This window comes from Lipotes vexillifer, unplaced genomic scaffold (genome assembly GCF_000442215.2).
Source record: "Lipotes vexillifer unplaced genomic scaffold, Lipotes_vexillifer_v1.1 scaffold613, whole genome shotgun sequence".
Classification (NCBI taxonomy): domain Eukaryota; kingdom Metazoa; phylum Chordata; class Mammalia; order Artiodactyla; family Lipotidae; genus Lipotes; species Lipotes vexillifer.
Window position 1 is genome coordinate 600,946 of NW_006792345.1, and position 13,294 is coordinate 614,239.

Genomic DNA, 13,294 nt, shown 5'->3' on the forward strand with positions numbered 1-13,294 from the left:
AGAGCACTGTGTGGGGGCTGTAGCATCTGGTCTCCTTGGCTTGCCTCTCCCAGCGTGGAAACTTCACCTTACAAGTGAGCTGTGGTGAGGGTAATCAGGGCTCCAATATTCTCTGACTAAAGCACCTGGGATAGAGTTTCCACTCTACGAATAGGAGCTGGTGGAGGAAGGGAGCCTCTGACCTCTCAGGTGTGCTAACTCAGGGTTTAACCTTTACAACATGTAACTGGGGTGTGGGGATGAGAAATACTGGCAGTGTGTTCCTCTTGGGGAGATATGGTAGCCCTTGACTGGAATCTGGGGGGAGAAGGACCCCTATGTTCTTGGCTGCACCTGCCTAGAGTGGAGCATCTATCATGCTGAGCTGAGAGTGAAGAGTGAGGAAGTGGTTTCAAACACCATAAACTTTCACTGTTCTTACTGAGTTTCAGTAGATTTTCTTAAATAAATTTTTCTTCATTTACTCTATGCTCTTAAGACAATTTACAGAAACTTAAAAAAAATCATTTTCACCACCTATGCTTGTTTCACTGGGGAGTGGGTCCCTGGAGCTCCTTACACGACCATTCTAGAAGTGGAACTCCTCCCACCTGCTCTTTGAGACTTCTGCTTCTGATGCTTGAAAGAGACTCTTCATCATCACTGCTCTGAGAAACTTTTCTGGCCCTGCCTTCCCTGTCCTCTGTCCCCAGGTGTTTCCTCCTCTGGTAGCCCCAAGTGTTTGGAATCATATTACTTTGGAAGGAGATAACCTTTGAGAGATAAACCTATCTTTTGCTGTCCCTGCACTTCCCCATTTCCCTGCTCATTACTCTGGGTACACAAGCCCTCTCAGGTTTGGGAGCCTCATTCTACCTCCCACAGTGATTTACTGTAATTTTTTGGTATAATCCTTGAATGGAATTTTATAATTTGGCTTTAGAAATTATTATTATCTTTGCGGTACGCCAGCCTCTCACTGCTGTGGCCTCTCCCGTTGCGGAGCACAGGCTCTGGAAGCGCAGGCTCAGCGGCCATGGCTCACAGGCCCAGCCGCTCCGCGGCGTGTGGGATCTTCCCAGACCGGGGCACGAACCCAAGTCCCCTGCATCGGCAGGCGGACTCTCAGCCACTGCGCCACCATGGAAGCCCCTAGAGATTATTTTTTAAATTAATTAAAAAAATCAAAGTACTGCTTGAAAATAATCTATAGTGTTAAAGGGCTTATAACAAAGGTCAGCTATCCCTTTTCTCCCCTTCCCTTCCTTTTTCCATTCCCCAAGAGCACTCTGGGGTAATGGTTAGGATGGTCACACCTGCCAGCCATCCCTCAGAGCAGGCTTTTCCAGGAGTTCCTGCCCTACTTGCTCCAGTCTGCCCTGTTTCCCCATGTCTTCCCTTGTTCTCTCCTTGCGTTGTAGCCTATGATTGCTGGTGCTCATCACCTTTCTTATTTCCTTATTTGGCACACATATCTTGCAGCAGGAACATATCCTGATGTTATTAAGTGTTGGCAAGGATCTGGGGGGCCCCCTGAATCTTGTTGGTGGGGATATAGACTGGAAAATATTCTGGAAAGCAATATTGCAATATTCTCTGAAATTAAGAATGTATAGATCCTGTCCAGTAATCCCACGTGCATAGAAATCTCCCACTGCTAGAAGCTGGAAGTCTTCACTCTTCATATTCTCAAATACACGCTCTCTCTGTGTGTGAAATTTAATTTTTGGATAGGTAATACATTGCATAGTTTAGAAGCAGAAAGTCTTTTTCTATCCACGCAGTCCACATCTTCCAAAGTTAACTATTATTAGATTTTTGTGTATTTTAAAACGTTTAAAAAATTTTAGAGACTTTGAAGGTAATATAAGCAAATTTAAATATATATTTCTTCCCATCCATTTTTACACAAATGCTAACATACTATACATGCTTTTTTATACCTGTATCATATAGTGGGGTACCTTTTTATATCAGTAGGTAAAGAGCATCCTCATTACAGCTGCATGGTATTCTGTGGTAGGGCTGTGCAGTGATTGATTTAACAAGTTTCCTATTTATTGACACTTGGGCTGTTTCCAATCTTTTTCTGTCAAACAGTGCTGTGATGAATAGCTGTCTGCAGGCTTATTCATTTGGAGGTGTACAAGCATGATGGTAAGATAAATTGCAAGAGATGGAATAACTATGTCACAGCATACACATATTTGCAATTCTGGTGAAAATTGCCAAATTCACTTCCATAGGACTGTATCAATTACACTCCAAAGAGCAGTGTGGGAATGTCTGTTTCCCCATCTTTGCTCACACAATTTTGCAATTATTAGTCTGTCAATCTAAGAGGTGAAAACAGCATACCAATGTGGTCCTCTTTTGAGTGAGGTTGAACATTTCTGCCATCCATGAGCATCTCTTCATACATTTGAGTCATTTGCATTTCTTCTTCTATGAAACTGTTTTTTATCTCCTGCCCATTTTTCTATTGGATATAGTCAATCTTTCCATTTTCTTTTGAATCGTCTTCGGTCATATGTTTCCCCCCAAAAAATTTCCCCGGAACTCCTCCCTTTGAGGTTGCTGTTTACCTCTCTGCTGCCCAGTGTGAAGGTCAGCTCTTGGTTCTTGTCTTATTTGAATTTTCAGTAGCACAGGACACAGCTGATCATCCCTTCCTTCCTGAATCTCTCTTTATCAGTTTTTGTCTGTTCTTTGGTTTTCCTCTTAACTTCTAGAAACTCCTTCTTAATGTCCTTTGGTGGATCTGCTTTATTTCCCCAACCTGTAAACATTCGAATGCCCCAGGGCCCAGTTATCTTCTCTCTGTGCCCTGCTCTCTAGGTGTTTTATCTGTGCCCCTGGCTGTAAAGCAGCCTGCACAGGGAAACCCCCCAGATTTATATACCCAGGCCAGATCTGCCCTCAGAACCCCAGAGTCATGTCATTCCAATTCGTACCCGACATCTTCACTGGGTTGCCTAATGAACGTCTCAAACTGAGCATGCTCCAAATCAAATTCCTGATTTTCCCCTTTAATCCTCCTCCTCTCCCAGTTTCCCACAGCTCAGTAAATGGCAGTGCCATTCCTCTATTTGCTAAGGCCCCCAAACCTTGGAGTCAGTCTTGACCTTTCCCTTTCTCTCACATTCGACTTATACTCCATCAGCAAATACTCTGAAGGTTTTACCTTCAAAATATATCCCAAACCAGGTCATGTTTTGCTACCTCCACTGTTACACTCTGGCCCAGGTTACTTTCTTCTCTCGCCTGCGTCCTGTTAGCGCCTCCTAGCAGGCCTCCTTGCTAAGTGCCTGCGTGTGTGAGATCCAGTGATTAACTATAAAGACAGACCTAGACAGAGAGGTTGTATATATTAGTGTTAAGAGATCTTAATTTAAACCAAACTGTGCTCTACCCTGATGTATTTTATTTATGTTTTAATGCAAAAAGGCAAATAATTATTGAAGTAAATGAGATGTAACTGTCCACAGAAGCAGTAGGAGTAAGTAAATTGGCTGAAGAGCTTTCTGCATTGCTATGCTGCACTAATATTATTGCTGACTTAGCTCCTCACTGTCAGCCCATCCAGTGTGCATGCAGAGGCCAGAAGGATGCACCAGTCTCCCACTTGGGCTCCAGGAAGGAGTTTAGGCATGCCTCTTCAGCAGGTGGGGGCTCTCTAGGTTCTGGGCTGGGCTGGGGAGCAAAATCCACCTGCTGTCACAGGAACAGGAATAATGTAACCATTAGTTACTTCCTTATTATGCAAATACTGTGCTAATCAAATTTTTTTCCTTAGGATAAATTACAAAAGTAGAATTATTGGGTTAAAAGGTATCAAAGAAATCTTTCTAAAACGGACCATGTTTTCTAAAACTCTTATATTAGTCTGGGTTCTCCAGAGAAACCAATAGGAGAGATAGATAGATGGCAGGTAGATAGATAGATAGATAGATAGATATAGATGATGGATAGATGATAGATAGATGATAAGGAATTGGCTCATGTAATTATGGAGGCTGAGAGTCCCAAGATCTGCCATGTGCAATCTGGAGAGTCAGGACAGCCAATGGTGTAAATTCCAGTCCAAATGCAGAAGAACCGTGTCCCAGGTCAAAAATAGGCAGAGAGCGCGTGAATTCTCCGTTACTTCACCTTTTGTTCTTTTCAGGCCTCCAGCTGATTTGGGTGAGGCCCCCTCACATTGGGGAGGACAATCTGATTTACTGAGTCCACTGATTCAAATGTTAATTTTATCCAGAAACACCCTCACAGACACACCAGAATAATGTTTGACAAGATATCTGGGTACCCTGTGGCCCAGTCAGGTTGACACATAAAATTAACAATTACATCACCTCCTAAAACACTCTAGTGTCCCTCCTGCCCCAACCCAGAGGCTCAGGGTAAACTCCAAGCTCCTTGGTCTTCCCCAGGTGAGGGGGGTGTATTTCACCATCTGGCCTCTGCGAGTCTTTCTTGCCATTGCTCTCTGCCCCCGACACACTGGATTCCTGTCTCCGCCGTCTCTCTGCTGATCTTTTCCCCAGCTTGCCCACTTGGTGGAGGTCTATTGGTGGGGGTTCTAGCTTATGCCTCAGGTCTGTCCATTCCCAGTTAATTTTCCTACCCTTCTGGTCTTGCCTGGAGGCCCAGCATTGGATATCTAAGGCAGTGTCAGGCTCTCTGCTCAGCCTGAGGGCAAGGGCCTGGTTGTGCTGAGAAGCATCTTGTGTGTGTATTTTAAGATCTCTCTGGATCTGTTCCCTGGCCCAGGGATCTAGGGCTCCCATCTGAGTCCTGAGAGTGAAAAATGGAGCCATTTTCACTGAAGACGCTGTGTACTGGGATGTGAACCTTACAGCATGGATGCCGGTGGCAAAGGGTAGCATGATGGGGAGTGTGGGGTGAGGCCTGCTGTCTTCTGCTGCTGGGGAAGAGGCACAGCTGTGCCCAGCAGAGCCCACAGAGGGGTGTGTGCAATAGGGGAGCGGGGAGGTTGTCTTGAGCATAAATGAGATAGTAGATGGCACACCTGAAACACCAGGGGGCACGAGGGGGCTCAGCAACCCTCCAAAGAGGAAGGGGCAAGAGCGGAGGAAAGATGTGTGTCATTGTGTCTGTGCTGGTAGGAAGACCCAGAGGCCATTTGGAGCTCCCCTTGGCTCCTCAGCACCCTGAGCAGCAGAGCCTTGCTGGACAATGGACCCTGGTAGGCCCAGGCTCTGTCCCTGCAAGCTGGGTGTCCTTGGGCAATGGCTTTGCCTTTCTGAGCCTCCGTTTTGTCACTTGGCAAGGGGGATGGTGATAGCGCCTATCTCGTGGGATGTGTCAGGCTGTATATAAAGTGCCAGGTCTGGGGCTGAGCACCCATGATGGAAGCATTTCAGTTTTGGGGTGAAATGGAGCTTCCAGCTGAGGCACACCCTGACTGTGGCTCTTGACTGAGTTATCTGGCTCCCTGCTCCCTTGACTCATGGATGGGGTGGTCAAGAGTTAGAGACTGGAGAGAGCACTGCTTGGGCGTGCTGTGGGTGGGGTGCCCCTTCCTTGGGAGCCTCATATGAGCCCTGCAGCGTGGGGGATGAAGTGCCCTGAGGTCTGATACCTGCCTGCGGTATCTGAAGGACGAGGGGCCACACTGGTGGCTGTCTGTCTCTGCGTTGTTAGGGTCTGTGGTGTTCTGGGACAACTTTGGATACACGTATGAGAATCACCCTGGGGTTGTCTGGGGTCCTGCCCTGGAGGGCTGTCAGGTGGACAGACAGGCCTCCACAGAAGCCTGGCTGAGTTCCTGGGATAAGTCACTGGTCACTGGCCACAATGGAGACACTGGCCCCAAGAAACTAGGGCGGGTAGGGAAGCAATGTAGGCGGCAGGGGCTTCAGAGGACCCACAGATCGCCCATATGAGATGAATTGATTCTGAACCCCAGCCAGCCCCAGGGGTCTCTGAGGCAAACCCCAGACAGGGACATCTTCCTGTCTTAACCCCCCTGTTCCTTCTCTGGAGGGCTCAGAGAAAAAGTGCTAGACAACAAAAGAGAGACCATAGCCATGGCCCTTCCCTGGCCTCCTGTGCACAGTGGGGCTGTTGGTCGCCCCGGAGCCCTGAGGCCCAAGTGCCTGCTGTGTGGCTCAGCTGGGCGGCCTGAAACCTGCTGTGTGGCAGGTATCTGTGTCACCTGGCACCAAACTGGGCCTCACGGGCCTCACTCTTGGGCACCACCTGTGTGGCTGACACCTGCCCCCCAGGAATAGGCTCCAACTGCTGCATCCCCTGTGGCCCATCTGACCTGGCCATAGGGACTGAGGCCAGGACGGCAGGAGGACAAAAGGGTCTCTACAGGGAAGGGCCTGGAGTCCTGGATGTGACTAAGGAACCATCCAAATGGCTGTGAGCAGGGCACCATCCCTCTCTGGGCTCCGAGGCTGCACCTGGAGAAAGGGCACCAAGATCCCCACCTGCGGAGTTACTGAGAGAAGGCCCTCCTCCTGGCCTGGGCACCTGGGGCTTGGTACCAAGTGGGTGCTCAGCGAGGTGGGGAGCAGGGCCCCTGGGATGAAACTAAGACACAAACACACTTGGCCCTGTGATCTCTGTGGGGTTGGCCATGGGCTGCCTCCTTCCCTCCTTCCCTGGACCCTCTCCCAGCTGGGGATGAGCCCAGGCCTCACACCACCATCCTCACCTGACACCTATTCTGCACTGGGCCACTGAGGGGCTTGCAGACTAGAGGGAGCAGATGTGGGTGAGGGGGCTGCATGTCAGGAAGCCCTGCCCAGAAGGGGGAACTTACAGCTGAGGTTGCAGCTCCGACTAGATCAACAAGCTCAGGAACAGCATGCCAGGCAGCGGGAAGAGCAATTGCAAGGCTACAGAACTAGGAACTAGGAAATAGCCTCAGGCCTAGGGGTGGGCCTCTATCAGCAGTGACATGCTTGACTTGCCTCCCACCTAACCTCCAGAGTTTCAGCTGCGGGCCCTGTACTGCTTCTCCAACATCCTTTCTTCATGCTCCCCACAGCCTGGAGGAGGCTGCCGCAATCTCCCAGCATGAGATGGAGAGGACTGCGAGGGGTATGGCTGAGCTGAGGAATTTGGGATCTGGCCTTGGAGAGAGAGCTGGGATCCTGGGCCTGGGTGGGGGATTGCATGAGGCAGGGGGGACATTGTGGCCAGCTTCCCCCAGCACCTTGACCTCACCTGCTGCTTCCTGAAGCTCAGCATTCTGGGGTTTCCTCATAGGTCTCTGAACTGAGTTGCTCAGGAGCAGGGAGCTGGAGCCAGGTGACTGGCAAGGTCGGGGCCCATGGGTAGACTGGGAGCCCCCTCCAGAGTGTCCTGTCTCCCTGTGGCTGGGGAAGGATATAACCTCCTCCTCCCCGGGCAGGCCTCCCAGAGCTCCATGGGCATCAGCCCTGGACGGGCCATCACATGTCTCCAAGGCCACTGACCCCTTCTGTGCCACTTGCCCCTGCTCCTGACAGGCAGCGCTCGGTGTGACCAGGATGCAGGGACAGTCCCTGCTGGTGTTTGTAGGGGTTTTGTCTAATGTTGCCCCAGACACCAAGGGAATGTGTTGGGTAGGGACGAGGGGATCAGGAGGTGATTCTAGTCAGCTCCTGGAACCCCCCAGGACTCCTTGGGTTTGGCACCAGGGCCCCACCCACACCCCTGTGGGAGCTAGATATGGTGTGAGGCAGGGTGGGAGCCTGGGCTTGGCTGAAGCCCAGTTCCTGCTCTGCTACCCACTCCACTACTCACCCTCTCTAGGGTCTCAGACGGAAAGGGGTGGGCTGGTCTGCTGCAGAGCAGATCCCATTCAACCCTAACGTGCAGCATTCCCATGCCTCTGTCAGGCTGCAGGGCCCTTCTGGGGCCTTGCTGAGGTCCTGGGTTCATCAGGCAGAATTCCTCGAGTTGGGGGAGGCACCTGGGGTGCTGGTTGCTCTGGCTCTGCCTGTCCCTCAGGTGGGACCCAAGGCCACACTGCCAGGACAGCGGTGTCAGGTCCTAGCTGAAGGGGACCTAGACTCTGAGAGTCCTGACATGGTCAGGAGCTGGCCAGGATGCATCAGTGCACCTTCAACACATGACTCTGCCCTCAGGCCCTGACCAGGAATGGGGGCGTACATCACGCTCCCTGACTTCTTGGCTAGGTGACGTGGTCACTTGCCAGGTGGGGGCTCAGCAGCTCCACAACCCCTCCACTTCCTGGCCCAGAAACTCGGCTCAGTGTGTGAAGGGCTGGGTGAGAGCCCCAGGGGAGGAGCTTCATGGTGGGCTGAGGGTCCTCCCTGGATTCATCACTCCTTGCCCAAACAAGAGAGGTGTCTGGCCTCACACAAGGCTGTCAGTATCCATTCACCGGAGCTTACCTAGTATCTATTGCACACCAGCTCCTTTTAGCAGGACACGGGGTTTATGGAGTGGAAATAGCCACCAAGTCCCCCTCCTGAGCTGTGGTCACAGCATTCCTGGGCCTGAGCTGGGAAACTGCCCTGCATCCTGACAGAAGCCCACGGGTGAGAGACATGAAGTGGATGTGGATACGCAGGGTATACCAATGTGTTTATACCAACTCTAAAATTTACAATGTACTGTACACACTGTCAAGTCTGTGACTCAAATTTGTCCTGCTGACCAGCATCATAGTGGTCACCAGAAAGCTGTCCCGATACCAGCAGGATGCAGAAAGGGGGTGCACGGGGCTGCAGAAACCAGCCCATCTCAAGGGGCAGGGTCAGGTCCATCAGTAGAATGGCAGAGGCCACTGGTGGGCTCTGGCCCTTCTCACATCATGGTGTTGTTTGCTGGAGATACAGAGGCTCCCAGGCCATCTGGAGATGGACCGGGTGTCTGTCTCCGTGGCACGAGTCACCCACTGAGAGTGACACTGCAGTCACCCAACCCCTTGGGTCATCGCCGAGGACAGACAGACTGACCACCAATGTGAGCATCACTGTCCCGAAGGTAGGGCCCCTGAGGCACGTGCCACCCCTGTGTTTGGAGGCTCTGGGCCCTTCCAGGGCTGAGGTTCCACAAAAGGTGGAGAAAGGTCTCCTGTGCTGTGTGGTCACTGTGATGGGCACCAGGCCACAGGGTCACGGTTTGCAAAGCAGCGAGGCACCAATGCCTCGTCCTCCCACTGGGCTGGCTGGGGCAGGGGTGGCAGAAGGCTTCTGCTGGCTTCCTCTCCCCCTGCCCCCCTCCTCCTCCTCCAGCTCAGTGCTTTTCACGTCTTCCCCAGAATAGAAGACCTGCAGATTAAACATGCCGAGCGAGGGTGGTGAGAGCCTGCTGGCCCGGCCCGTGGTTATACTCCCGTCCAGCCCCCCACCCCACAGGGGCATGTGCAATCCTCTTGGCTCAGTCCTTAGAGCCCGCCGCTGTGCATCATTTCCAACCTCCGCTCGGCTGCGTTAACAGGACAAACAAGCAGGAGGTGGTGTGTGTCTCACTTTCTGGCATAAGCGTGTGGACTGGGGTTGCAGGCCCTGGGGCACACATCTCAACTGCCCATGGGGCAGCCTCCAGTCGTGGGGGATCGTGGTTCCAGCCTCTTCTCCCTACCCCAGCACTTAAGTTCCTCCTCCACCTCTAAGACCCTGGTCTGACCTGCCCCCTCCCCACGGAGGAGCTCCCAGGAGGCTGACAACCAGGTGTAGATGAAGTCCCTCCACTCTGTCTTGGCTCCAAGCGCCCCACCCGCTCCCTCCACCTGCCTCCCACACTTGTCTTGGCACAGAGACTCACCTTAGAGATTTCCACCTCTCTTTTTCCGTTTGGTTCTCTGGACTCTCACTTTCATAAGAAGCCAAATAAAGACCTAGTCAGAAAATGAAGTGATATTATGCATTTATGAGCCATGACAATAACCTCTCCTACACCCAGAGTCTCACCTGCTTTTTGTTTTTAAATTAAGTTGTTGTTGGGAGATAACTGTAGATTCACAAGCAATTGTAAGAAATAATACAGGGAGATCCGTGTATCTTTTACCCAGTTTCCCCCAATGGTAACCACTTGCTAGACTATAGGACAGGATCATCACCAGGATTTTGGCGCCGACACAGTCAAGATGTAGAACATTCCATCACCACAAGCATCCCTCATGCTACCCTTTTATAGCCACACACACTTCCCTCCCATCCCCACACCTCTCTTAACCCCTGGCCACTACTAATCTGTTCCCTGTGTCTATATTTTGTCATTTCAAGAATGTGATATAAATGGAATCACACAGTATGTAACCTTTGGGGATTGACTCTTTTCAAACTGTAATTCTCTAGAGATTCATCCATGCTGTAGTGTGTATCAGTGTGTTTCATTCCATTTTGTTGCTGAATAGTATTCCATACCATACTTTGTTTAACCATTCACCCACTGAAGGACATCTGTATGGTTTCCAGTGTTTGGCTGTGACAAATTAAGCTTCTGTAAACATTGGTGCATGAGTTTTTGTGCAAACTTGTAAATTCATTTCTCTGGAATAAATATATGCCCAAGAGTGTAATTGCTGAGTCACATAGTAGTTGCATACTTAGTTTTATAAGAAACTCTTTGTCTGGTTCTACATCCTGAAGATTTTCTCTTGCTTCTTTTATTCTTTTATTTATAGTTTTACAGTTTACATTTAAGCCTGTGATGCATTTTGCGTTAATTTTTGCATAAAGTGTGAGACTTAGGTTGAAGTTCATTTTTTGCCCTATGGATGTCCAAATGCACCTGCACCATTTGTTGCAAAGACTATCTTTCCTCCACTGAATTGCTTTTGCACCTTTGTCAAGAATCACTGTGGGTCTCTTTATGGGTCCTCTATTCTGTTACACTGATCTATGTGTCTGTCCTGCAAACACCACACTGTCTTGAATACTGTAGCTATTCAAGCTATATTGGCCTTAATATTGGGTAGAGTGATTCCTCCTGTTTCATTCTTCTTTTTCAAAATTGTTTCAGCTATTTTAGTTCCTTTACATTTTCATAGAAACTTTAGAATAATCTTGTCTGTATCTATAAGAAATCTTCCTGGAATTTTGATAGGAATTGCATTAAATCTGTCCTGAAATTTGGAAAGAACTGATATCTTTGCTATGTTGGAGTCTTCCAATTTATGAATTCATGTCTCTCCATTTATTTAGATCTTCTTTGATTTCTTTCATCAGCATTGTGTAGTTTTTAGCATACAAATTCTATACATGTTGTGTTAGATTTATACCTAAGCATTTCTTTTTTGTTTGATTGTAAATGGTATTGTATAGTTAATTTCAGTGAGCTCATATTGATTGTGAGTACATGGAAATAAAATGATTTTTGCTTGCTTATTTTGTATTCTGTGATGCTTGCTGAACTCATTTTGTTCTAGGAGTTTTTATGGATCCCTTGGGATTTTTTACATCTTCTGCAAATAGGGGCAGTGTTAATTCCTTTCTGATATGTATGTCTTTTATTCCTTTTCTTGCCTTATTGCACTGACTAGGTCTTCCACCAATGTTGAATAAGAGTTGTGAGAGTAGACATCCTTGAGTTGTTACCAATCTTAGTGGGAAAGCATTCCATCTTTCACCATTAAATATGATGTTAGCTGAAGGGTTTTTGTAGACGCAATTTATCAAGTTGGTAAATTCCCTTCTATTCTTATTTTTCTGAGAGTTTTTACCATGCACGGGTGTTGAAATTTGTCAAATGCTTTTTCTCCACTGATTGACACAATCTAGTTTTTTTTTGTCCTTTGGCCTGTTAATATGGTGGATTATATTGGCTGATTTTCAAATATTGAATAGCCTTGCATTTCTGGAATAAGGCCACTCGGTCATGATATATGATTATCTTTATATTTTGCTGAATTATACTTGCTAATATTTTCTTAAGGACTTTTTGTATCTATATTCATGAGGGATTATCTGGGTAGAGTGTATTATCTGTACTGTCTTTGTCCAGTTTTGATATCATGATAATACTAGCTTCATAAAATAAACTGGGAAGTTCCCTCCTCTTCTTTTTTCTGAAGGAGATTGTGTAGAGTTGGTGTTACTTCATTAAATATTTGGTAGAATTCTCTAGTGTAACTATCTGGGCTCAGACATTTCATTTTGGCATGTTTTTAAATGAAAAATTCAATTTCTCTATTAGCTATAGGGCTATTCAAATTATCTATTTTATGTTGAGTTGTGGCAGTTTGTGTTTTTTGAAGAATTGGTCCATTTCATCTAAATTGTTAAATTTACATGCATAGAGTTGTTCATAGTATTTTCTTACAAGTCTTTTGATGTTGGCAGAGTCTGTAGTGATACCCTGTTTCATTCCCGATACTAGTAGTTTCTGTCTTCTCTCTCTTTTTCTTTGTCAAGAAGTTCTTTGCTAGAGGATGGAAATTTTATTGTGCTTTTCAAAGAACCAGCTCTTCAATTAACTTTTAAAAATTGTTCTGTTTTCTGTTTCATTGATTTATGCTCTCTTGTGCTCTTATTTCCTTCCTTCTGCTGACTTTTGGCTTATTTTGCTCCTCTTTTTCTGGGTTCTGGGAGTGGGAACTTAGATGATTGATTTGAGGTGTTTCCTTTTTTTCTAATGTATGCATTGCATGCTGTAAAATTCCCTCTCATCCCTGCTTTAGCTGCACCCTGCAAATTTTGATAGCATTTTCATTTAGTTCAAATTAAAAAAAAATTTCCTTGAGACTTCTTAAGTCATGGATTATTTAGAATTGTGTTGTTTAGATTATAAGTGTTTGGACATTTTCCAGTTATCTTATGTTATTGATTTCTACCTTGATTCCACTGTGATCACATGCTGTGAACACTTACTGTATGATTTCAATTACTTTAATTTGTTGCACTTAGGATAGGGTCTATCTTGGTATATGTTCGTGGGCAAATGAAAAAAATGTGTATTCTGCTGTAGTTGTATGGAATGTTCTATAAATGTCTATTAGATCCTATTGTTTGATGGTATTGGTGAGTTCTGCTATGTCTTTGCTGATTTTCTGTCTAGTTGTTATATTAATTGTTAAGAGAGGGTGTTGAAATCTCCAAACTATAATTGTGGATCTATTTATTTCTCCTTTCAGTTCTATTGGGTTTTGCTTCATAAATATTGCAACTCTGTTGTTTGGTAGATACACATTTAGGATTGCTATATGTTCTTGGGAGACTGACAATTTTGTCATTACATAATGTCCCTCTCTGCCTCTGGGAATTTTCTTTCCTCTGAAGTATACTTTATCTGATATTATTATTGCCGTTTCTGCTTTCTTTTGATTAATGTGTCCCCATCCTTTTACTTTTTAACCTGTCTACATCATTATATTTGAAATGAG

General features: G+C 47.1%; 1 protein-coding gene across 1 annotated transcript in view; it reads right to left on the reverse strand.

Annotated features, from left to right (window-relative positions):
* Nucleotides 1–9,214: 9,214 nt before the first annotated feature.
* Nucleotides 9,215–13,294, reverse strand: part of RASGEF1C (RasGEF domain family member 1C) — a 32,620-nt gene continuing 28,540 nt past the window's right edge. Inside the window, exons 13-14 of the mRNA XM_007465508.1 lie at nt 9,736–9,808; nt 9,215–9,239 (exon numbers count right to left, since the gene is read on the reverse strand). Coding sequence (XP_007465570.1) covers nt 9,215–9,239; nt 9,736–9,808 — 98 coding nt within the window. The remainder of the gene's footprint in view (nt 9,240–9,735; nt 9,809–13,294) is intronic.